Genomic DNA, 23,749 nt, shown 5'->3' on the forward strand with positions numbered 1-23,749 from the left:
TGTTGGAAAAATTCAATAAATATTCATGATCAATTTTTTTCGCTCTTTTTTAAAAAAGTTTGTGTTTTGACATTCTGAGCAATTTTAAAAGACGCATGCATTTTATTTAAATTTCTGTTGTTGTTTTTTTAAAATGCATATATTTGTAGTGTAGGAAAAAAATTTAAAAGACTAATTGTTTTATTTAAAAAATTATTATTATTGCGAGCCTTTTTTGAGAAATAAAAAAGGAATGGTTTTTTGAAAAGAAATAAGAAAAAGGCAGAAAAGAAGAATGGTTCGCTACCGTAAACCGGTTGCTGAGGGATAGTTCTTGTTGTCCGTGTTTCCTAGTTAGGCACTGAAGCTTATCAGCTCATATGCCTAGCGAGGAGCAGTCAGGAGCGGGAGTTACAAGGTTTGATCCCTCGCACTACCATTCCTTCTTCGGTGAATGTTTTTCATGTTTTCACGTGCGACAATTGGTCGGCCCAATCGGGCAGCCTTCTGTGTGTGGCGTCGTCTATTTGACTCTACTACGCGAACGTACGACGTGTACGTTACAACGGGAGACCCATCATACATACGAGTGGATATGATTTGCCAAAGCTCCATATCGCCCTTTGTACATTTCGTGGAGGGAGGAGGGGGGTTGTACCGAAGCAGGGCTCTTTTAAAAATCGATCATCACATTGGAGGTTTATGGTTGACGAAAGTTGGAATCAATCAGGAAATGGAACCACCTCATCAACATCAATGCGAACCTTTTTCGCGTACGCTACATCATAAACAATGCAGAGAGAGTAAGGCCAAAGAGATAAACTCCCAGAGGATATGGAGATAAAGAAAGATACAGTTCATCTACTCCATAACCAACTCACAACGATTTCAAATAAGAAAACTTATAATATTAATTTTGTTACAGTACAGCCAGATGAAGGTACTTCTCAATGGAATTTTGAAAAATTAATCATGAATGACGAATTTTCTGATTTCTTTCCTCTAGATGAACAAGTGATACGTCTAAAATGTATCAACTTTTACAACCACCTCACTCGTAATGTTTAGCCAAATTCTTGTCAAATTGGATTAAAACTGCTGGAATTGACGGTTTTTACGGCTCTTTTTTTCTGTGTTGTCTTTACGTGATGGTAATATACACTAATGTAATAAAAGGTAAATATAGGTGACCAGTGAGCTCCATGCGAAAGGACCAACCATCAATGGAAGGAAGGCCCATTAGAGCTTGGATGGTGGGCCCATGCAACAGTTAGCTAGACCTACGCCCATGTGCCGTGTAGGACCCACCAAGCTCCAATGCGCCCATAAAAACCGGACCGGGTCAGAGGTGCGATAAAAAAGGTAAGAGCATTACTAGTAGAACCCTCAAACTCTCACTAGCGTTTTAAGGGTCCAAAAATGATCTTTTTGTGCACTTTTACGGGTTGAAAAACAGGGACAAAGATTAGAACCCTCAAACCCAACCCTTATAACGGAATATTCCCAATCAACGACGTTGTCGTTGCGCGCGGGAGTTCGACGGGGCGGCCGCCGGCGACGGGGGCGACTAGCAGCGGCGGTCGCGGGCGTGGACGCGGGAGTTGGCAGGATTTTTCCCTCCTGCGCGAGTATAACCGCCAAATGAGGGTTGGGGTAGGTTTTGCTCCCCGACCCTTACTTTTGAGGATTGGGAGAGGGTTTAAGGGTTGGACCTTTAAAAAAATTTGAGGGTTTAAGGGTTAAGGGGTTCTAGTCTACGGCTTTTTTTCGACAAAAATTATAAAAAAGCAGTTATTTTTAGGGATTTAAGGGTTTGAGAGCTCTACTAGTAATGCTTTAACCAACATGTTTGCCCATGTTTTGTTTGAGGAGGGAGCTTTCTTTTAGGGAAATGGAGTAGGGAGGCCGGAAACAGAAGAGCTTTCAGGACTCACGCTCTCAACAGGATCCGGCTAGATTTTCTTTAGAGGAATCGCCCAAGACTAGGAGATGCGGCAGCCCACATATAGTTAACTAGACAGGAAGTGCGGCTTGCCGCACCCCACCTGCCCAGCCACATCCAACCTGGTATGCGACGTTTTTTATTTCATACGTTTATAAGATGAAATGCAATAGTGTAACGGTTCAGTATGTTACAGCAAAAGTGCAAGGTTCAGTAGGTCACGACAATTTGTTTACAATATATATTACACAAGGCAACAAAAAAGGGAATAACTATGCACAGTCTCTATAGGCAAAGTGTATAAGAACATGTGTTACACAGAATTTTATTGTCTAACATTTTTGCAGTTGCATAGGTCACATGTTACAGATAGATAAGGAGACCACATGATAGAACAAAAAAAACTAATGAGCACACAAGCCTTTGTTTTCTCCCTAACAGACTGACTGCTTTACTTGCGATGATAGCATGCAGAACTTTGTGTTTGTTGATGGTGGAACTTGCACAAGTAACTCCACACTTAGTCTGACAAAATGATGGCGGCTGTCCGACAAAATGATGGCGGCTTCCATGTATCCATGGAGCCGCCAGACCTGAGAAGCACAAAGAATGAAAACAGGAGTAAACTGGAGATGTCATGAACATAAATTTGTCAAAAAGTGCAGGATCAATGCACAATATTTATCAAACTGAAATATGCTAATTGGTTTGAAAGTACAACATTCACTTAATTTTATATGTAAAAAAGGAGTGCTTACATGATTAATGGTGGATGTAAGTGTAAAGGAGGCAATGTAACTACAATCATCTATGATGATGCCTTCACAACAATAAAAAATACTCAGCAAGGCCTGGAGACTCACATAAGGGCATAATCTCCATTAAAAACTTGATTTTCAGTAGGAAGCGCCAAAACTCAGATCAATGCATAATATAGTAATAGTGGTTCAGTGTAAAGCAACAATTTAGGGGCAAGCACAATATAGATATGATTCAATACAAAGTACTCCCTCCGTCCCAAAATAAGTGTCTCCCTGAGATTTTAAATTGGGTTAACAGGTTAAGCATCTTTTAAGTTGAATGATAGTATGATGCCAAACAGAACATGCTTGTTAGAATGCATATTGAATAATACAAACTGAATTTCAACTTGGGATCATCCGATGTTAACACATATAATATTTTTCGACTTGCAATATAATTGTACCAAACCACAAGTGTTTTTCGATTTGGATATACATGGGACCAAAAAATGTAACTAAAACTGCAACATGATATGGCAACTACCACAACCAAAAAGAGAGCACGGGCATGCTCATGTTTAAATCGGAAAGAGAGAAAGAAAAAAAAATTAATTGTGCCTATAACAAAGTGAAGGAAATATGCCCTAGAGGCAATAATAAAGTTATTATATATTTCCTTATATCATGATAAATGTTTATTATTCATGCTAGAATTGTATTAACCGGAAACATAATACATGTGTGAATACATAGACAAACAAAGTGTCACTAGTATGCCTCTACTTGACTAGCTCGTTAATCAAAGATGGTTATGTTTCCTAACCATAAACAATGAGTTGTTATTTGATTAACGGGATCACATCATTAAGTGAATGATCTGATTGACATGACCCATTCCATTAGCTTAGCACCCGATCGTTTAGTATGTTGCTATTGCTTTCTTCATGACTTATACATGTTCCTATGACTATGAGATTATGCAACTCCCGTTTGCCGGAGGAACACTTTGTGTGCTACCAAACGTCACAACGTAACTGGGTGATTATAAAGGAGCTCTATAGGTGTCTCCAAAGGTGCATGTTGGGTTGGCGTATTTCGAGATTAGGATTTGTCACTCCGATTGTCGGAGAGGTATCTCTGGGCCCTCTCGGTAATGCACATCACTTAAAGCCTTGCAAGCATTGCAACTAATGAGTTAGTTGCGGGATGATGTATTACAGAACGAGTAAAGAGACTTGCCGGTAACGAGATTGAACTAGGTATTGGAATACCGACGATCGAATCTCGGGCAAGTAACATACCGATGACAAAGGGAACAACGTATGTTGTTATGCGGTCTGACCGATAAAGATCTTCGTAGAATATGTAGGAGCCAATATGGGCATCCAGGTCCCGCTATTGGTTATTGACCGGAGACATATCTCGGTCATGTCTACATTGTTCTCGAACCCATAGGGTCCGCACGCTTAAGGTTACGATGACAGTTATATTATGAGTTTATGCATTTTGATGTACCGAAATTTGTTCGGAGTCCCGGATGTGATCACGGACATGACGAGGAGTCTCGAAATGGTCGAGACATAAAGATTGATATATTGGAAGCCTATGTTTGGAAATCGGAAGTGTTCCGGGTGAAATCGGGATTTTACCGGAGTACCGGGAGGTTACCGGAACCCCCCGGGAGCTATATGGGCCATAGTGGGCCTTAGTGGAAAAGAGAAGAGGCAGCCCAACATGGGCCGTGCGCCCCTCCCCTCCCTTGGTCCGAATAGGACAAGGAGAGGGGGCCGGCCCCTCTCTCTCTTTTCCCCCCTCCGTGAATCCTATTCCAACTAGGATTGGGGGGGGATCCTACTCCCAGAGGGAGTAGGACTCTCCTGGCGCGCCTCTCCTAGGCCGGCCGCACCCCCCCTTTAGTCCTTTATATACGGAGGCAGGGGCACCCCAGAAACACACAAATTGATCCACGTGATCTTATTCTTAGCCGTGTGCGGCGCCCCCAGCCACCATAGTCCTCGATAATATTGTAGTGGTGCTTAGGCGAAGCCCTGCGACAGTAGTACATCAAGATCGTCACCACGCCGTCATGCTGACGGAACTCTTCCCCGACACTTTGCTGGATCGGAGTCCGGGGATCGTCATCGAGCTGAACGTGTGCTAAAACTCGGAGGTGCCGTAGTTTCGGTGCTTGATCGGTCGGGCCGTGAAGACGTACGACTACATCAACCAAACGCTTCCGTTGTCGATCTACCAAGGGTACGTAGATCACACTCTCCCCTCGTTGCTATGCATCACCATGATCTTGCGTGTGCGTAGGAAATTTTTTAAAATTACTACGTTCCCCAACAGTGGTATCAGAGCCTAGGTTTTATATGTTGATGTTATATGCATGAGTAGAACACAAGTGAGTTGTGGGCGATATAAGTCATACTGCTTACCAGCATGTCATACTTTGGTTCGGCGGTATTGTTGGATGAAGCGGCCCGGACCGACATTACGCGTACGCTTACGCGAGACCGATTCTCCCGACGTGCTTTGCACAGAGGTGGCTTGCGGGTGACAGTTTCTCCAACTTTAGTTGAATCGAGTGTGGCTACGCCCGGTCCTTGCGAAGGTTAAAACAGCACCAACTTGACAAACTATCGTTGTGGTTTTGATGCGTAGGTAAGATTAGTTCTTGCTTAAGCCCGTAGCAGCCACGTAAAACTTGCAACAACAAAGTAGAGGACGTCTAACTTGTTTTTGCAGGGCATGTTGTGATGTGATATGGTCAAGACATGATGCTGATTTTTATTGTATGAGATGATCATGTTTTGTAACCGAGTTATCGGCAACTGGCAGGAGCCATATGGTTGTCGTTTTATTGTATGCAATGCAATCGCGATGTAATGCTTTACTTTATCACTAAGCGGTAGTGATAGTCGTGGAAGCACAAGCTTGGCGAGACGACAACGATGCTACGATGGAGATCAAGGTGTCGCGCCGGTGACGATGGTGATCACGACGGTGCTTCGGAGATGGAGATCACAAGCACAAGATGATGATGGCCATATCATATCACTTATATTGATTGCATGTGATGTTTATCTTTTATGCATCTTATCTTGCTTTGATTGACGGTAGCATTATAAGATGATCTCTCACTAATTATCAAGAAGTGTTCTCCCTGAGTATGCACCGTTGCGAAAGTTCTTCGTGCTGAGACACCACGTGATGATCGGGTGTGATAGGTTCTACGTTCAAATACAACGGGTGAAAAACAGTTGCACACGCAGAATACTCAGGTTATACTTGACGAACCAAGCATATACAGATATGGCCTCGGAACACGGAGACCGAAAGGTCGAGCGTGAATCATATAGTAGATATGATCAACACAGTGATGTTCACCAATGAAACTACTCCATCTCACGTGATGATCGGACATGGTTTAGTTGATTTGGATCACGTAATCACTTAGAGGATTAGAGGGATGTCTATCTAAGTGGGAGTTCTTTAAGTAAATTAACTGAACTTAAATTTATCATGAAACTTAGTACCTGATAAGTATCTTGCTTGTTTATGCTTGATTGTAGATAGATGGCTCGTGCTGTTGTTCCGTTGAATTTTAATGCGTTCCTTGAGAAAGCAAAGCTGAAAGATGATGGTAGCAATTACACGGACTGGGTCCGTAACTTGAGGATTATCCTCATTGCTGCACAGAAGAATTACGTCCTGGAAGCACCGCTGGGTGCCAGGCCTGCTGCTGGAGCAACACCGGATGTTATGAACGTCTGGCAGAGCAAAGCTGATGACTACTCAATAGTTCAGTGTGCCATGCTTTACGGCTTAGAATCGGGACTTCAACGACGTTTTGAACGTCATGGAGCATATGAGATGTTTCAGGAGTTGAAGTTAATATTTCAAGCAAATGCCCAGATTGAGAGATATGAAGTCTCCAATAAGTTCTATAGCTGCAAGATGGAGGAGAACAGTTCTGTCAGTGAGCATATACTCAAAATGTCTGGGTATAATAATCACTTGATTCAATTGGGAGTTAATCTTCCAGATGATTGCGTCATTAACAGAATTCTCCAATCACTGCCACCAAGCTACAAGAGCTTCGTGATGAACTATAATATGCAAGGGATGAATAAGACTATTCCCGAGCTCTTCGCAATGCTGAAAGCTGCGGAGGTAGAAATCAAGAAGGAGCATCAAGTGTTGATGGTCAGCAAGACCACTAGTTTCAAGAAAAAGGGCAAAGGGAAGAAGAAGGGGAACTTCAAAAAGAACAGCAAGCAAGTTGCTGCTCAAGAGAAGAAACCCAAGTCTGGACCTAAGCCTGAAACTGAGTGCTTCTACTGCAAGCAGACTGGTCACTGGAAGCGGAACTGCCCCAAGTATTTGGCGGATAAGAAGGATGGCAAGGTGAACAAAGGTATATGTGATATACATGTTATTGATGTGTACCTTACTAATGCTCGCAGTAGCACCTGGGTATTTGATACTGGTTCTGTTGCTAATATTTGCAACTCGAAACAGGGACTACGGATTAAGCGAAGATTGGCTAAGGACGAGGTGACGATGCGCGTGGGAAACGGTTCCAAAGTCGATGTGATCGCAGTCGGCACGCTACCTCTACATCTACCTTCGGGATTAATATTAGACCTAAATAATTGTTATTTGGTACCAGCGTAAGCATGAACATTATATCTGGATCTTGTTTGATGCGAGACAGTTATTCATTTAAATCAGAGAATAATGGTTGTTCTATTTATATGAGTAATATATTTTATGGTCATGCACCCTTGAAGAGTGGTCTATTCTTATTGAATCTCGATAGTAGTAACACACATATTCATAATGTTGAAGCCAAAAGATGCAGAGTTGATAATGATAGTGCAACTTATTTGTGGCACTGCCGTTTAGGTCATATCGGTGTAAAGCGCATGAAAAAACTCCATACTGATGGACTTTTGGAACCACTTGATTATGAATCACTTGGTACTTGCGAACCGTTCCTCATGGGCAAGATGACCAAAACACCGTTCTCCGGTACTATGGAGAGAGCAACAGATTTGTTGGAAATCATACATACAGATGTATGTAGTCCGATGAATATTGAGGCTCGTGGCGGATATCGTTATTTTCTCACCTTCACAGATGACTTAAGCAGATATGGGTATATCTACTTAATGAAACATAAGTCTGAAACGTTTGAAAAGTTCAAAGAATTTCAGAGTGAAGTTGAAAATCATCGTAACAAGAAAAATAAAGTTTCTACGATCTGATCGTGGAGGAGAATATTTGAGTTACGAGTTTGGTGTACATTTGAAAAATTGTGGAATAGTTTCGCAACTCACGCCACCCGGAACACCACAGCGCAATGGTGTGTCCGAACGTCGTATCGTACTTTACTAGATATGGTGCGATCTATGATGTCTCTTACTGATTTACCGCTATCGTTTTGGGGATACGCTCTAGAGACGGCCGCATTCACGTTAAATAGGGCACCATCAAAATCCGTTGAGACGACGCCTTATGAACTGTGGTTTGGCAAGAAACCAAAGTTGTCATTTCTAAAAGTTTGGGGCTGCGATGCTTATGTGAAAAAGCTTCAACCTGATAAGCTCGAACCCAAATCGGAGAAATGTGTCTTCATAGGATATCCAAAGGAGACTATTGGATACACCTTCTATCACAGATCCGAAGGCAAGACTTTTGTTGCTAAGTTCGGAAACTTTCTAGAGAAGGAGTTTCTCTCGAAAGAAGTGAGTGGGAGGAAAGTAGAACTTGACGAGGTAACTGTACCTACTCCCTTATTGGAAAGTAGTGCATCACAGAAAACTGTTTCTGTGCCACCTACACCACTGAGTGAGGAAGCTAATGATGATGATCATGAAACTTCAGAACAAGATAATACTGAACCTCGTAGATCAACCATAGTAAGATCCGCGCCAGAGTGGTACGGTAATCCTGTTCTGCAAGTCATGCTACTAGATCATGATGAACCTACGAACTATGAAGAAGCGATGGTGAGCCCAGATTCCGCAAAGTGGCTTAAAGCCATGAAATCTGAGATGGGATCCATGTATGAGAACAAAGTATGGACTTTGGTTGACTTGCCCGATGATCGGCAAGCAATTGAGAATAAATGGATCTTCAAGAAGAAGACCGACGCTGACGGTAATATTACTGTCTACAAAGCTCGACTTGTCGCAAAAGGTTTTCGGCAAGTTCAAGGGATTGACTACGATGAGACCTTCTCACCCGTAGCGATGCTTAAGTCTGTCCGAATCATGTTAGCAATTACCGCATTTTATGATTATGAAATTTGGCAGATGGATGTCAAAACTGCATTCTTGAATGGATTTCTGGAAGAAGAGTTGTATATGATGCAACCAGAAGGTTTTGTCGATCCAAAGGGAGCTAACAAAGTGTGCAAGCTCCAGCGATCCATTTATGGACTGGTGCAAGCCTCTCGGAGTTGGAATAAACGTTTTGATAGTATGATCAAAGCATTTGGTTTTATACAGACTTTTGGAGAAGTCTGTATTTACAAGAAAGTGAGTGGGAGCTCTATAGCATTTCTGATATTATATGTAGATGACATATTACTAATTGGAAATGATATAGAATTTCTGGATAGTATAAAGGGATACTTGAATAAGAGTTTTTCAATGAAAGACCTCGGTGAAGCTGCTTACATATTAGGCATTAAGATCTATAGAGATAGATCAAGACGTTTAATTGGACTTTCACAAAGCACATACCTTGACAAAGTTTTGAAGAAGTTCAAAATGGATCAAGCATAGAAAGGGTTCTTGCCTGTGTTACAAGGTGTGAAGTTGAGTAAGACTCAATGCCCGACCACTGCAGAAGATAGAGAGAATATGAAAGTTTTCCCTATGCTTCAGCCATAGGCTCTATCATGTATGCAATGATGTGTACCAGACCTGATGTGTGCCTTGCTATAAGTCTAGCAGGGAGATACCAAAGTAATCCAGGAGTGGATCACTGGACAGCGGTCAAGAACATCCTGAAGTACCTGAAAAGGACTAAGGATATGTTTCTCGTATATGGAGGTGACAAAGAGCTCATCGTAAACGGTTACGTTGATGCAAGCTTTGACACTGATCCGGACGATTCTAAATCGCAAACCGGATACGTGTTTACATTAAACGGTGGAGCTGTCAGTTGGTGCAGTTCTAAACAAAGCGTCGTGGCGGGATCTACATGTGAAGCGGAGTACATAGCTGCTTCGGAAGCAACAAACGAAGGAGTCTGGATGAAGGAGTTCATATCCGATCTAGGTGTCATACCTAGTGCATTGGGTCCAATGAAAATCTTTTGTGACAATACTGGTGAAATTGCCTTGGCAAAGGAATCCAGATTTCACAAGAGAACCAAGCACATCAAGAGACGCTTCAATTCCATCCGGGATCTAGTCCAGGTGGGAGACATAGAGATTTGCAAGATACATACGGATCTGAATGTTGCAGACCCGTTGACTAAGCCTCTTCCACGAGCAAAACATGATCAGCACCAAGGCTCCATGGGTGTTAGAATCATTACTGTGTAATCTAGATTATTGACTCTAGTGCAAGTGGGAGACTAAATGAAATATGCCCTAGAGGCAATAATAAAGTTATTATATATTTCCTTATATCATGATAAATGTTTATTATTCATGCTAGAATTGTATTAACCGGAAACATAATACATGTGTGAATACATAGACAAACAAAGTGTCACTAGTATGCCTCTACTTGACTAGCTCGTTAATCAAAGATGGTTATGTTTCCTAACCATAAACAATGAGTTGTTATTTGATTAACGGGATCACATCATTAAGTGAATGATCTGATTGACATGACCCATTCCATTAGCTTAGCACCCGATCGTTTAGTATGTTGCTATTGCTTTCTTCATGACTTATACATGTTCCTATGACTATGAGATTATGCAACTCCCGTTTGCCGGAGGAACACTTTGTGTGCTACCAAACGTCACAACGTAACTGGGTGATTATAAAGGAGCTCTATAGGTGTCTCCAAAGGTGCATGTTGGGTTGGCGTATTTCGAGATTAGGATTTGTCACTCCGATTGTCGGAGAGGTATCTCTGGGCCCTCTCGGTAATGCACATCACTTAAAGCCTTGCAAGCATTGCAACTAATGAGTTAGTTGCGGGATGATGTATTACAGAACGAGTAAAGAGACTTGCCGGTAACGAGATTGAACTAGGTATTGGAATACCGACGATCGAATCTCGGGCAAGTAACATACCGATGACAAAGGGAACAACGTATGTTGTTATGCGGTCTGACCGATAAAGATCTTCGTAGAATATGTAGGAGCCAATATGGGCATCCAGGTCCCGCTATTGGTTATTGACCGGAGACATATCTCGGTCATGTCTACATTGTTCTCGAACCCGTAGGGTCCGCACGCTTAAGGTTACGATGACAGTTATATTATGAGTTTATGCATTTTGATGTACCGAAGTTTGTTCGGAGTCCCGGATGTGATCACGGACATGACGAGGAGTCTCGAAATGGTCGAGACATAAATATTGATATATTGGAACCTATGTTTGGAAATCGGAAGTGTTCCGGGTGAAATCGGGATTTTACCGGAGTACCGGGAGGTTACCGGAACCCCCCGGGAGCTATATGGGCCATAGTGGGCCTTAGTGGAAAAGAGAAGAGGCAGCCCAACATGGGCCGCGCCCCCCTCCCCTCCCTTGGTCCGAATAGGACAAGGAGAGGGGGCCGGCCCCTCTCTCTCTTTTCCCCCCTCCGCGAATCCTATTCCAACTAGGATTGGGGGGGGGGGGGAATCCTACTCCCAGAGGGAGTAGGACTCTCCTGGCGCGCCTCTCCTAGGCCGGCCGCACCCCCCCTTTAGTCCTTTATATACGGAGGCAGGGGCACCCCAGAAACACACAAATTGATCCACGTGATCTTATTCTTAGCCGTGTGCGGCGCCCCCAGCCACCATAGTCCTCGATAATATTGTAGTGGTGCTTAGGCGAAGCCCTGCGACAGTAGTACATCAAGATCGTCATCACGCCGTCGTGCTGACGGAACTCTTCCCCGACACTTTGCTGGATCGGAGTCCGGGGATCGTCATCGAGCTAAACGTGTGCTAAAACTTGGAGGTGCCGTAGTTTCGGTGCTTGATCGGTCGGGCCGTGAAGACGTACGACTACATCAACCAAATGCTTCCGTTGTCGATCTACCAAGGGTACGTAGATCACACTCTCCCCTCGTTGCTATGCATCATCATGATCTTGCGTGTGCGTAGGAAATTTTTTAAAATTATTACGTTCCCCAACACAAAGAGGGAACAGAAGAGAGGAGGGAGAGGGGTAAGGGACCTTCCATGGCGTCAGCTCTAGCCGGGGAGGGCCGGGGCAGACAGGCGAATCATGAGAAGGAGGCTCCTCTCTATCGGTGGAGAAGGAGCAGACCTCGAGAACCCTTCCTTAGTTTCTTTTGCTGTCGGCGTCGTCCCGGTATAGATCAGACATAATTTAAATTCCCTTGCATAGAAATGCATCAGGTTCAATCTCCTTGAATGAGGAAAAGTACAGGTGGTACAGTACACAGCAGCCTTGATAGCCCTTGTGTAGAAAAAAAATAAAGTCTCCCATCTTCCAACAAAATATAAATTGCAACCCTACAGTTTTGACATGTGCATCGACGTTAATGTTTGACTTAACCAAGTAAGTAGCAGCGCTACCCTTTCGACGCAGGTCCATTTATTTGATTTTTTGGAACAGTTTCGACACACTGCATGAATATTTCACATCACTATGCTAGTTGAATCGTGGAGTTGATGTCAATCAACATAAGTGTTATATATCAAAGTAAGTAAGCTGGCCATTAATAAAGCATGGAGCTAAAGTAGATAAAGTGAGCTACCTTAACGCCTTCTTGATTCCAACAGATCTTGTATCCATTTTGAGGCCATCAAGTAATGAATCAAACTCCTACAGTTATAGCGCAACGTCGATCATAAAAAATGTAGACGCGGGATTTTAGTAAGTGCCAAATCATGATTCTTTATAGCTGCAAGTACCTCCAGCCAGCAAACATGCGCGCAGCCAAATCATGAATCTTTATCACCTGTACTTGCAAAATCTATGAAACAAGGATGTTTTCAGTTAGTTGAAGCTAGATATGGCATGCATCTTGGACGACTACCACACATACCATGCATCAAAGTATGAATTAGTATGAAACTGATCATCAACTTGGTCCGATTTCTTGGAAATCCTTTGAACAATATATATATATATATATATATATATATATATATATATATATATATATAGGTTATATATATATATATATATATATATATATATATATATATAGGTAAAACTGTGTCTACCATAGCTTGCCACAGAACTAGTTAAGTTTCCCTAAACTTCTAACGGTTCAAAAGTTATCAAAAAATATGAAATAAATATGGGAGCATCTCTCTAATGTAATAAGATGATCCAACAGAGGGATTGTCAAAATATGCATCTATGTGTCCTCGACAAAAATAATAAGCATTTCAGCTCACTGCGACATAAATATATACTGAACTATTTGTTTTTTTGTCCAGAACACATACAGTCGTATTTTTTTAATCCCTCCGTTGGATCATGTTATATTATAGGTGTGTTGGTTCAGTAATTTTTTCAGAATTTTTGAGAACTTTTGCACCGTTGAAACCCTTAACTAGTTCAGTGGCAAGCACTTGTAGAAAATCCTACTAAGTTTTACAATTCCTTTTTCATCATCCGTGTAAAACGCAAGATGCATGCCAAAGAAGCCCAACAGCTAGCTAGTTTATACTAACAAAAATAAATCCTTGAGATGTAGGAATCAGGTTATTGAGTAGTTGGAAAAATCCATGAATGATGGATCCACAAACACTCGCAAGAGATTTTTTTCCTGATGGTCTCTTCAAGAGAGATTAACTTCACATCACTAGTGACATGTAATTTGGTATGTTCAACTACGTAGTAAGTATATAAGTGATATTTTCTGTTGGAAATTTATCACTCACTGCTTCATGTAGAGTAACTTGAGTTTGCTTGAATCAAAAAGTGACTTAATGAATCATAAAGAGGAAACTAAACATCCAAACCAGTTTCAGTCAATCAGGGGATGTACATGTAGATTTGGGGGGTAGGAGGGGCAGGCGGGTAGCTCACCACGTACGTCGCTCGTAATCCCCATCACGTGCGGCCGTGCAGGAGAGGAGGCAGGGGCTGACCGTCCTTGCTCCTCTGGCCGCTCTCCATGGCTACGGTCCACTCCTGGGAGAAAAGAAGCACACGCGGGGCAAGCGCTTGGTGGTGGAGAAGCAGCCCGAGGTGGACCAGCCGCGGATGTGCCGCCGTGGTCGCTAGGACCTCTCTGCTGCACCTCCTGCAGACTTCTGGCAATGCACTCGAGTCTACCGTGTCTATGCCGGCGACGCCCTTGGTAGACTCGTGTCGAGTGCTTTTTTACCCAACCTGAAAAAAGAACATACCTAGCGGTGGCCTGGTTACACATTTCGTTTGGAATGGTGGGGCAACATCTATCAGCATGAAAAATTAATTATCAGCATTCTATCGTATGAAAGTAGGACCAATCAGAACATAATAAACCACATCTGAAGCTTGAAATTTTATACTCTCAAAGGAAAATTAACTCTTGGTAAAAGAGCAACACTCAATGGAGTAGGACCATTAAGCAAGCAAAACTATAGAGGCAAGCATGATGCAAAACTAAACCCCATGGTTACATAGAATGACATTTTGAATATGAATCAACTATACGTACACACTAAAATTGTGCCAATTGATTCCCTCAATGATGATAACAGGATATGCACATATTTTAGAAATTAAGTAATTCCTTAATATTCAAAACATCAAATATTCAGAAACCATATAGGAATCCAATGAAAATTAAGAACTATGACTGTCACCAGAGACGCATTTTTAGGATGGTACGGAACACCGATATATCGACTCAAATTAGCATTACTACTATAAAGGATAGCCATAATTCAGGAAAAAAACTTCAGACATCCAAATATACTTCAAAAAAAGAAACATAACATCCGTTGCGAGTGACCAGTAGAGAAAGACCGTGATATTTTAGTCGAGGAAGACTAGTTAATGAAAATGCTTGACATCTTAAGATCAATATCAGTGCAATTTGAGTAGAGCATTAACACCTAATCAAGTAATGGCCATTTATTAGCAACACCCTCTGCACCTAGCAACTACACAGTCATCAGGCTGCACTGGCTATGGCAGGATTGTCATATGGTCCAAGTATGAATACCTGATCACATAATGGGCTTTTATTAACATGGCGTAACCTAAGGAATGCATGAACTCAAGAAATAAATAAAAAAACACAGAAAGCTTATTGATGCATTTCCCTTCCGGTAAAACATATCAAGAGGCAACATGAATGATTGAAAGGACCTGCAGAATTTAAATGGAAGCACACCTTGGAGGATAGTAAAGTAGTGCCAGTAAAAAAATTGTAGCTTTTCACGGACAAGGAATAAAATTCACATCTACTGGATATCAGATGGGAACAAAATGGGGGAAAATAGCATATATTTGATTAGGGGGGGGGGGGAGATTCTTAGTGAGCTGAAGCAAAAATAATTGCTAGCCACCACAAATCAATCAAATAACAAATTCATATTACTGGCCTGTAAGAATAGAATGGAGGAAATCAAATACCAAAATTGGATTGTTGACCTACATGCAAGAAAAAACTGGAGGCAATCAAATAACAAAACTGAAGTTGATTTTGATAATGTCACTAAATAAGTAACTACTGACTGAAAAGAACAAGAAGTAGAAATTACCGGTAGCAGCACTTTGCACAAGAAACCATCTCAGTCTGCACTTCGCACAAAAAAGAGAACCCCAACTACATCAAACAATTATTCTGCAATGTTAAACCATGCCCAAGCACATGCTCGATGGCTAAATTTCCAAGTAACACATACACGGCAGCGAAATTCAAGAAAAAAGAACTATGCTCAATATCATAGGTAAATGTTTCAATGAAAAGAAGATCCCCTGCAGGCATCTAATTATCATGGCACTGCCACTTTGCAAGAGATGGCAATTCAGTCAAGTGGCTTTCAGGCCACTTCCATTCTCAAAATATCAATGCAAGACTAAAATAGATAGCCATGTCAAGTATTCATGTGCTATATTGATATGAATATGTTCATGTACCAAGATAAATACTCAAATAGACAGATGATCTTGCACTGATACTGAAATATTTAAACCATACAAATGCCCAATAACAACCAGCCACGTGAATCAGTTCAGCACTTGGCACACTTATGCAAAAGAAATTATAAGTTCTGTCCAAAGCAAGAGGGTTATGGCTGTAACCTCAGCAACATCAGTAGTTGAGGTTTTAGGGGCAACTGAGGGCCATACGGTAATCTAATATCTGATTAGGACATAGAAGCAGTAAGCTCATGGAAAAAATCATTACCCAAATGATGGATGCATCATATCTGAGAGAGAAAGATGGTATCTTGCCTGTTAATTACAGAGGGAGAGGGAAGCATCCTCTTGCAGACCAAACAGGCGGCCAGCAACGTCCGAGCCCAACTCGTTCGTCTCCTGCAGTTCCATCGCAATAGTCAGAGAGAGAGAGAGAGAACCTGGAGCAGTGGCGCAAGTAGAAGGCCACGCCCCTCCCGGCGATGGAGGAGGAGGAGCGACGGGAGAGCACCGAATCGAGCGCATGCAGCTGATGCAGGAGGAAGAGGGACGGGGGAGCGCCGCATCGAGCGTCTGCTTCTGCTCCGCTGCGACGTCTCCATCTCCGTCTCCGGACGGATCGAGAGCCAGCGCCGCGCTCGAGCAGCACGGTCCAAGGGCCGGCAGTGGGTGGCACCATCGCCAAGTGCACGCGGATGAAGATGGCGACGCCGCGGGGACGCGGACAGCGGGGCTCGATGTAGGAGGCGGCGCAGGCTGCGGCGGGTCGGGCAGGTGATGGAGCTAGGGTTGGGGAAGGGGGCGCGGCGGCGCGCGACCCAAAGCAACGCGGCCGCCTCGGCAGCGCTCCCTGGAGGCGAAGGAGTCGACGGGCCGGCGGCCGGCGGAGTGAGGGGGCGGGGAAGAGAGGAAGAGCACGAGCTATGGAAGGGGAAGGGGCGGGGCGGGGGCGGCGGCGGCTCCTCCGTGAACAGGAAGAGGGAGGAAGATGATTGGGGAGAAAACCTATGGGCACTGGGCTTTTATACCCCCATAGTGAAATTACGAAAATGCCCTCGACGGGGGACAGGAATTACGCGCGGTGGCACGAGATCTTTACAGCGGGGTGGAACTGTTCATTGCTACAGTCGCCCCTCTCCGATCCGACGGACGAGACTCTCCAGCGGCTTGATCCAATGGCCCAGATCGCATCAAGCAGCCAGATCCAACGGTCAGGAATCCAAATCGCTGAGGACGCCCGGGAGTGACTGGATCTCTTATTTCTCAATTGGCATAGCAGATTTACAAACCTTTTTTTAAAACATCGCAAAATTATAAATGTGCATAATGTCCACATGAAAATGCTATGATTTTTTCCGCATGTCACATGGCAAATTTATATATTCATAGCAAAGTTACACATTTTTGCAATGTTCACATGTGAAGTTTTTAGAATTTTTGGTTACCAAAACATGGTAGCTTCTAGGATCATGTTTGTATCAGACACATGGCAAATTTACATTTTTTATGTTTCTCTTTCATGACAGCATTTCAAAAAAAGATCAAACCATGGCAAATGTATCGAACATACCACAATAAGTTATGTTTCGGTATACTCTCAGATTTATTGCCATGGCAATTTTTCAACTTCTCACAAGCACAATATTTTCTTGCAACGCAGAATTTGCCACACTACATTTTTTTTGCCATGATTTGTAGAGAAACTAGTTTTTGTCTTAGTCCGCCTTGCGAATCACCCTAATGTTTATAATTTTTGCCACGATCTAGATATATTTTTCCTGTCATAGTTGCCATTGGACAATTCCTGTTTTTTATAAATTAGAGCACGACAATTTAATTTTTGTAGATACCATGGCACTTATTGAATATATCATGGCAAAATTATGAATTAGAGGAAGGCAATTTTATAAAGTATAGCATGGCATTTTTATAAATGAGAGCATGGAAATTTGTAAATTATGTTTTCTATGCTTTTTCCTGTATCAGAAAATATGTACCTTTGGTTGATGACGATTTTTTTTCCGAAAAAAAGCAGCTATTTGGGTCTAGCCCGTTTCCAGACCTAACACGGCCCAAACCGAGTATAGTCGGTGACGGAACCGACCGATCCGCACATAGTAAAGGCTGTCGCCAGGCCCTGCTGAATCCACAGCCATGAAGCGCTCTGCTAGCTGGTTGGAGACTGCGAAGCCCGTCTTCGTCACCAAGGCGGAGCGGGAGCGCCGCCAGGCGCCCGCCGTCGCCGACCGGCGACACTCTGCAGCAGATCTGTTCTACTCCCTCCCTCAGACCCCTTTTCGGCCGCCGCCTACTCCCTCGTCCAGCTCCAACCCTTCTCTGTGTGACTCTGCCTATCGCGACTCTTCCGATCGGGATCGGGACAGAGGCCGCCGCCACGACCTCCACCGCGACCGATATGACTCTTCCTGCCGGGAGAGGGGTAGGGAGGGGATCAGGGAGCGAGGCCCCGGCCGCGACCGCCACAGGGAGCGGGAGCAGGACCGAGACGGGGAGCGCGGGGACCGGAACAGGGAGAAAGATCGGCTGGAGAGGATGGCGGAGCGGGAGCGCGAGAAGGAGCTGGAGGCGATCAAGGAGCAGTACCTGGGGTGTAAGAAGCCCAAGAAGCAGGTCATCAAGCCGTCGGAGAAGTTCCGCTCGTTCGACTGGGAGAACACGGAGGACACAAGCCGCGACATGAACACGCTCTACCAGTCGCCGCACGAGGCCCGGCCCCTCTTCGGCCGGGGATTCGTTGCTGGTATGGACCGCCGCGAGCAGAAGAAGGCGGCAGCCCAGCACGAGAAGAAGATCCGTGCAGAGCTGCGGCACAGAACAGGTGCCGAGGATCGCGTGGAGGACGATGATTTGGTGGACAAGAAGAATGCTGCTGCAGCTGATTCGTATGACACCTTTGACATGCGTGTTGACAGGCACTGGTCTGAGAAGTCGCTCGCGGAGATGACCGAGCGGGATTGGCGCATTTTCCGCAAGGACTTCAGTATCTCTTACAAGGGGTCTCGCGTGCCTCGGCCGATGCGGAGCTGGAGCGAGAGCAAGCTTGGCTCTGAGCTGCTTCTTGCTGTTGAAAGGGCTGGATACCGGAAACCATCACCAATCCAGATGGCTGCCATTCCACTTGGTTTAAGCCAGCGTGATGTCATTGGCATTGCTGAGACAGGTTCCAGCAAGACTGCAGCTTTTGTGCTTCCCATGATGTCTTATATTGCACACCTGCCGCCCATAAAGGATGAAAATGGCCCTTATGCTGTTGTCCTGGCACCTACTCGCGAGCTTGCTCAACAGATTGAGGTGGAGGCTGTCAAATTTGCCAATCATCTAGGCATTAGGGTCGTGTCAGTTGTTGGTGGTCAGCAGATTGAGGGGCAGGCTTTAAAGCTCAAGCAGGGCTGTGAGATTGTAATTGCAACACCTGGTAGGCTTCTTGATTGCTTGGAGAGCAGGTATGCTGTGCTCAACCAGTGCAACTATGTTGTGCTTGACGAGGCTGATAGGATGATCGACATGGGTTTTGAGCCACAGGTCGCTGCTGTCCTTGACGCGATGCCTTCGAGTAACCTGAAACCTGAGAATGAGGACGAGGTACTTGATGAGAGGAGGATTTACAGGACTACATAACTCGCTCCGTCCTCCGCGCTCCCCCGGGCCAACAGGTTTTGGGCGCTGGATTCTGATGGCTCTGGGTCGGACTCTGAGGCGCCCCCTTCACCTCCTCGTCCGGTGCCTGCGGGCGGCCTCCCCGTGGCTTCGGCGTCGGGCCGTCGGCGAAAATTCGCTCCTGGCGGGCGGGGTCGGATCGTCGGGCCCGTGGTGGAGGCGGATGGCTGGCGCCGCGTTTCCCGTGGGCATCGTCGTGCTGCGGCCTGGTCTCCGGCTCGGGCGTCGCTGGGCTCTGGTGGGGCCGGGGGGGGGGGGGGGTGTCTCCGTCCTCCTCTCCGGATCCCTCCTTGCCGGCTTGTCTTCGGGGGGCGCGGCCCCGGCCTCTCCGTCGGCGCCGGCGCCGGCGCCTGCCCTAGATCTGGCGCTGGGGCGGGTGGTGGTGCCTGCGTTGGAGACGCGGGCCCTTGTGCCATACGATGGGCCTGGTGGGCCTGGGTCGGCTCCGGCCTTGGCTTGTGTGTCTGCTTTTCCCCCTCCCTTCCCTAGACTCTGGGCCGCGGTTGGCCCAGGCCCAGCCCCCCTTGGTGCCGTATGTCGAACCGGGTCTGGCTCAGTCTGGGTATATATGGATTCGGAAAGGTTCGGTTCCCCCATTTCTAGGGTTTCCCGCCTCCTCATCTGATCTTCGTTGGCGCCGCTTCCCCATTCGCTCCTTCGTTCGATCTGCTCCCCCTCCTCCCCTCTCCTTCCTTCGCGGCGGTGGTCGCGATGGATCGGTCGCGCGGGTCCTCCAGCGAGGCTATCTCCGGCCAGAAGCGGGGGCGCGACGGATCTGGCGAGGCGGCAGCTGATCTGGAGTATGAGGCGACGCTGCGCGCTAAGCTCCAGGCATCGCTCGCTCCGGAGGCGGGGTCGGCTGCGGCGGCGGCCGGTTCGTCCCCACGCGGCTCCGGATCTGGGCCGGTGGATCTCCCGCTGCCCTTGCATGGTGCTCCTCCGGCTGCTGCCGACCCGTGGGAGGTGGCGGCTGCAGGGAGTCGGGCTGGCTCGTCAGGGCCGGTCCCGTCGCCTCCCCCGCATGGTGCTGCGTCCCTGGGTGGTGGGTCGGTGCGGGCTCCGGCGGTGGTTGGTGGGGGCCGTCTCGTTTCGTTCCGCGTGGTGCGTCCGGGGCTCCGGCCCGTCGCCCCGTTGGCTCTCTCAGTGGGCGGGGCGTCGGATCTGGGCCTGGCGCGGCTGGTGATGGTATCCTCCCTCCTCCCCCTCGTGGTCCTGGTCGCATTCCTCCTCAATCTCAGGTTGCCAACCCCACTCTCACTTGCTTCGCGTGTCACCGTCCTGGTCACTTTCAATCCCGGTGCGAACCCCCCCCTTCTGCCTCATCTGTAGGGAAGATGGCCATCTCACGGTGGACTGTCAGAATCGTTCCAAACCTCCTGCCTTTGTTCACTATGGCCTTGGTCTTCCTGGGTGCTCATTTTTCGCTTTAGATAGGGAGGTCCCTGCTGCAGCTCCTATCCTTGCGCTATCCAACGTCGGTATCATCTTTGTCCAGTCCAAACGCATTACACCTCAGGTCCTTCTTGATGAGCTCCAAATGTGGGATGAGGGAGGGTGGGATTGGCAAATCCGTCAGCTTTCAGATTTCGAGTTTGCTGTGACCTTCCCTTCCAAAGCAAGTCTCCGCATGATTTCCTCTTGTTCTAGCTTCACGCTACCTCTGAACCAATTGGTTGTTTCGGTCAAGGCTGCTTCTAATGGGTCCAAGGCTATCTCCTCCCTGTCTGATGTATGGGTTCTAGTTGAAGATGTGCCTCCTTCAGTGCGTACCACGGCGTTTCTGATGGCCTTCGGGGTTCTCATCGGCAAGCCTATTGAGGTCGATCAATATTCTTTGGCTATCCTCGGGCCGGCCCGTCAGCGGGTTTAGTGTGTTGACCCCCTGTGTATTCGTGGTTCCATTGACGTCTTCCCTTCGGCTGGTGGCTTTCGGCTCAGGGTTCGGGTGGAGGGTGCTTCGGGTCCGGCGTCGCCCCCACATCCTCCCCCGCCCCCGGCCTCTGGCAATGATGACTAGAGCAAGGATGGGGATGGTTGCCCAGACGATTCTATGCATGGCACTGATCAGCGCTTTACCTAGTCAGAGTGGGACGGGCTCTCCCCTGAAGACCAAGATATGTTGAAGGAGAATGCTCCGGTCGGTCGGGGGGCCAATGACTCGCTGCCGGACTTGGTTGGAGGGGATGCTTCTCTTGGGGCCAAAGGCACTCCATTCTCGGCGGTGTGCTCGAATCTTCCTGCCCGCCCTGCCTCTCCTTCCCTCTCTGGCATCGAAGATCTGCCCCCGGCTGGCCCCTCTGCCTCCAAGAAGAAGAAGAAGAAGTCGGTCAAGAAATACTCCGCTAAGAGCAGAGCTTCTGGTGATTCAAGGCAGTCTGCGACTGGGCTCTGCCGCAGGCTTGATGCTGACTTGGGCACGGCCTCGGGTCCGTCCTCTATTGCGGCGTCTCCCTGCCGTGCTCGCCCTGTTCCAGTGCGGTCACCCGCTTCCACGGCTCGTAAGAGTGGCCGCGTCTCCAACTGCAGGGAGCGGGTGGCTGATCGGGCTGCTCGGCGCGCTGTGGCTCGGGATCTGCCTCCTTCAGGTTCGCGCCCAGTTCCCTCCTCCTCTTGCCCCGTTGTGCATTCTCCGGTTCGTTTAGTGCTTCCATCTCAATCTGATGAACATTTGCTTAGTATTTTAGATGATGTGGGCATCTGCTTAGACGCTAGTTTGGGCTCTCCCTCTTCTTTACTTGGAGTTATTAGGGCGAATGAATTAGCTCAGGCAGACATTGCAAAAGCCAAGGAGGCTGGGGTGGGTCCGAGTGCCCCACTGGTTGTGGCCGGTGGGGATGAGGCGGGAGATGATAGGAGTCAGGCTCCCCCGGCTGTCTCCAATCGCGGGGTTGGGAAACGTGCTAAATCCTGCAAGGCTCCAAGCAGGTCAAGTCTTAGAATTAAAAACCTTTCCTTCAGATGAAGGCCCTATTCTGGAACATCAGAGGTTTCGGCGCTAGGGGGCGCAAGGACCAGCTTAAAGACTTGGTTCGGTCTGAAAATGTTGATTTTATTGGCCTTGTCGAGACTCTCAAACCCTCCTTCTCCCCTAGTTAGCTCTGGCCGTTGCTGGGATGGATAGATTCAACTGGAATTCTGTGGCCCTGGATGGCCACTCGGGTGGTATTCTTCTTGGCACCAAAAAAGATGTTTTTGATTTTGTCACTTTTGAGCATGGCATTTTTTGGGCTAGCACGGTGGTCTTTCATATATCCCTTAATTCTTTACTTGAAATCATGGTGGTTTACGGTCCGGCTGACCATTTGTTGTCTTATATCTTTTCGGATGAACTTAGTAACAAAATTGAGTCCTGTCAGCTGCCACTCTTGATTGGAGGCGATTTTAATCTGATGCGATACCCTTCGGACAAGAGCTCCTCTAATTTCTCTTGGCCTCTGGCTGATGCCTTCAATGCTTTCATTAGGGACACGACTATTTGTGAAATGCCTAGGGTTGGGGCCCGTTTCACCTAGACGAATCGCCAAGCCTCTCCCATACGTTATGTCCTTGATCGGGTTTTCTTGTGTCCTAGGTGGTACTCGCTGTTTCCCCGTGTCAGCCTCAGAGCACTAGCTATAGTGGGTTCTGATCACCCCCCCTTGATTCTTGACGATGGTGCTCGCTCGGTTGCCCTCCCGAGGTTTCAATTCGATGCTTCGTGGCTCCAAGTGGAGGGTTTCGCTGACCTGATTGCGCGAAAGATTTCAGTTTTTCTGTCTTCTAATCGCCGATCTTTTGGCCTGATGGACGACTGGCATCAATGCTCCTATTTCCTTCGAAGATTCCTTAGAGGCTGGTCTAAAAATCACTATGCCGAGTCAAGGCGGGACAAAGCTAGGCTGGCTGCTCAAATTGAGGTGCTTGATGCCCGTGCGGACAATTTAGGCCTCTCCGCGGCCGAATGGCAGAACCATTATGGTCTTGAAGAGGCTCTTTTAGGTATGCACCGTCAGGAGGAAATGTATTGGAAGCAAAGAGGCACTATTAATTGGACTTTAAAGGGTTACTCGCCCACGACCTACTTTGCCATTGCAAACGGTAGACGTCGGAGATGCCTGATTGATTGCCTCCTTATCAAGGGCGTCAGGGTCTCTGATCAGTCTGTGATCATGCGGCACGTGGCT

The 23,749-nt window shown here is 46.4% G+C and overlaps 1 protein-coding gene across 1 annotated transcript; it reads left to right on the plus strand.

Moving 5' to 3' along the window:
• Positions 1 to 18,062: 18,062 nt before the first annotated feature.
• Positions 18,063 to 20,279, plus strand: LOC125555702 (DEAD-box ATP-dependent RNA helicase 21-like). The gene has a single exon (XM_087522654.1). It carries the CDS (start codon positions 18,063 to 18,065, stop codon positions 19,545 to 19,547), a length of 1,485 nt encoding a protein of 494 aa, XP_087378780.1. The 3' UTR covers positions 19,548 to 20,279.
• The last annotated feature ends 3,470 nt before the right edge of the window (positions 20,280 to 23,749 follow it).

Source organism: Triticum urartu, chromosome 5A (genome assembly GCF_056163025.1).
Source record: "Triticum urartu cultivar PI428250 chromosome 5A, HENAU_Tu73, whole genome shotgun sequence".
NCBI classification, from domain to species: Eukaryota; Viridiplantae; Streptophyta; class Magnoliopsida; order Poales; family Poaceae; genus Triticum; species Triticum urartu.

Bases quoted from the DNA above. Each gene is read 5' to 3' on its own strand.
- LOC125555702 (XM_087522654.1), top strand. From the start codon at position 18,063: ATGAAGCGCTCTGCTAGCTGGTTGGAGACTGCGAAGCCCGTCTTCGTC.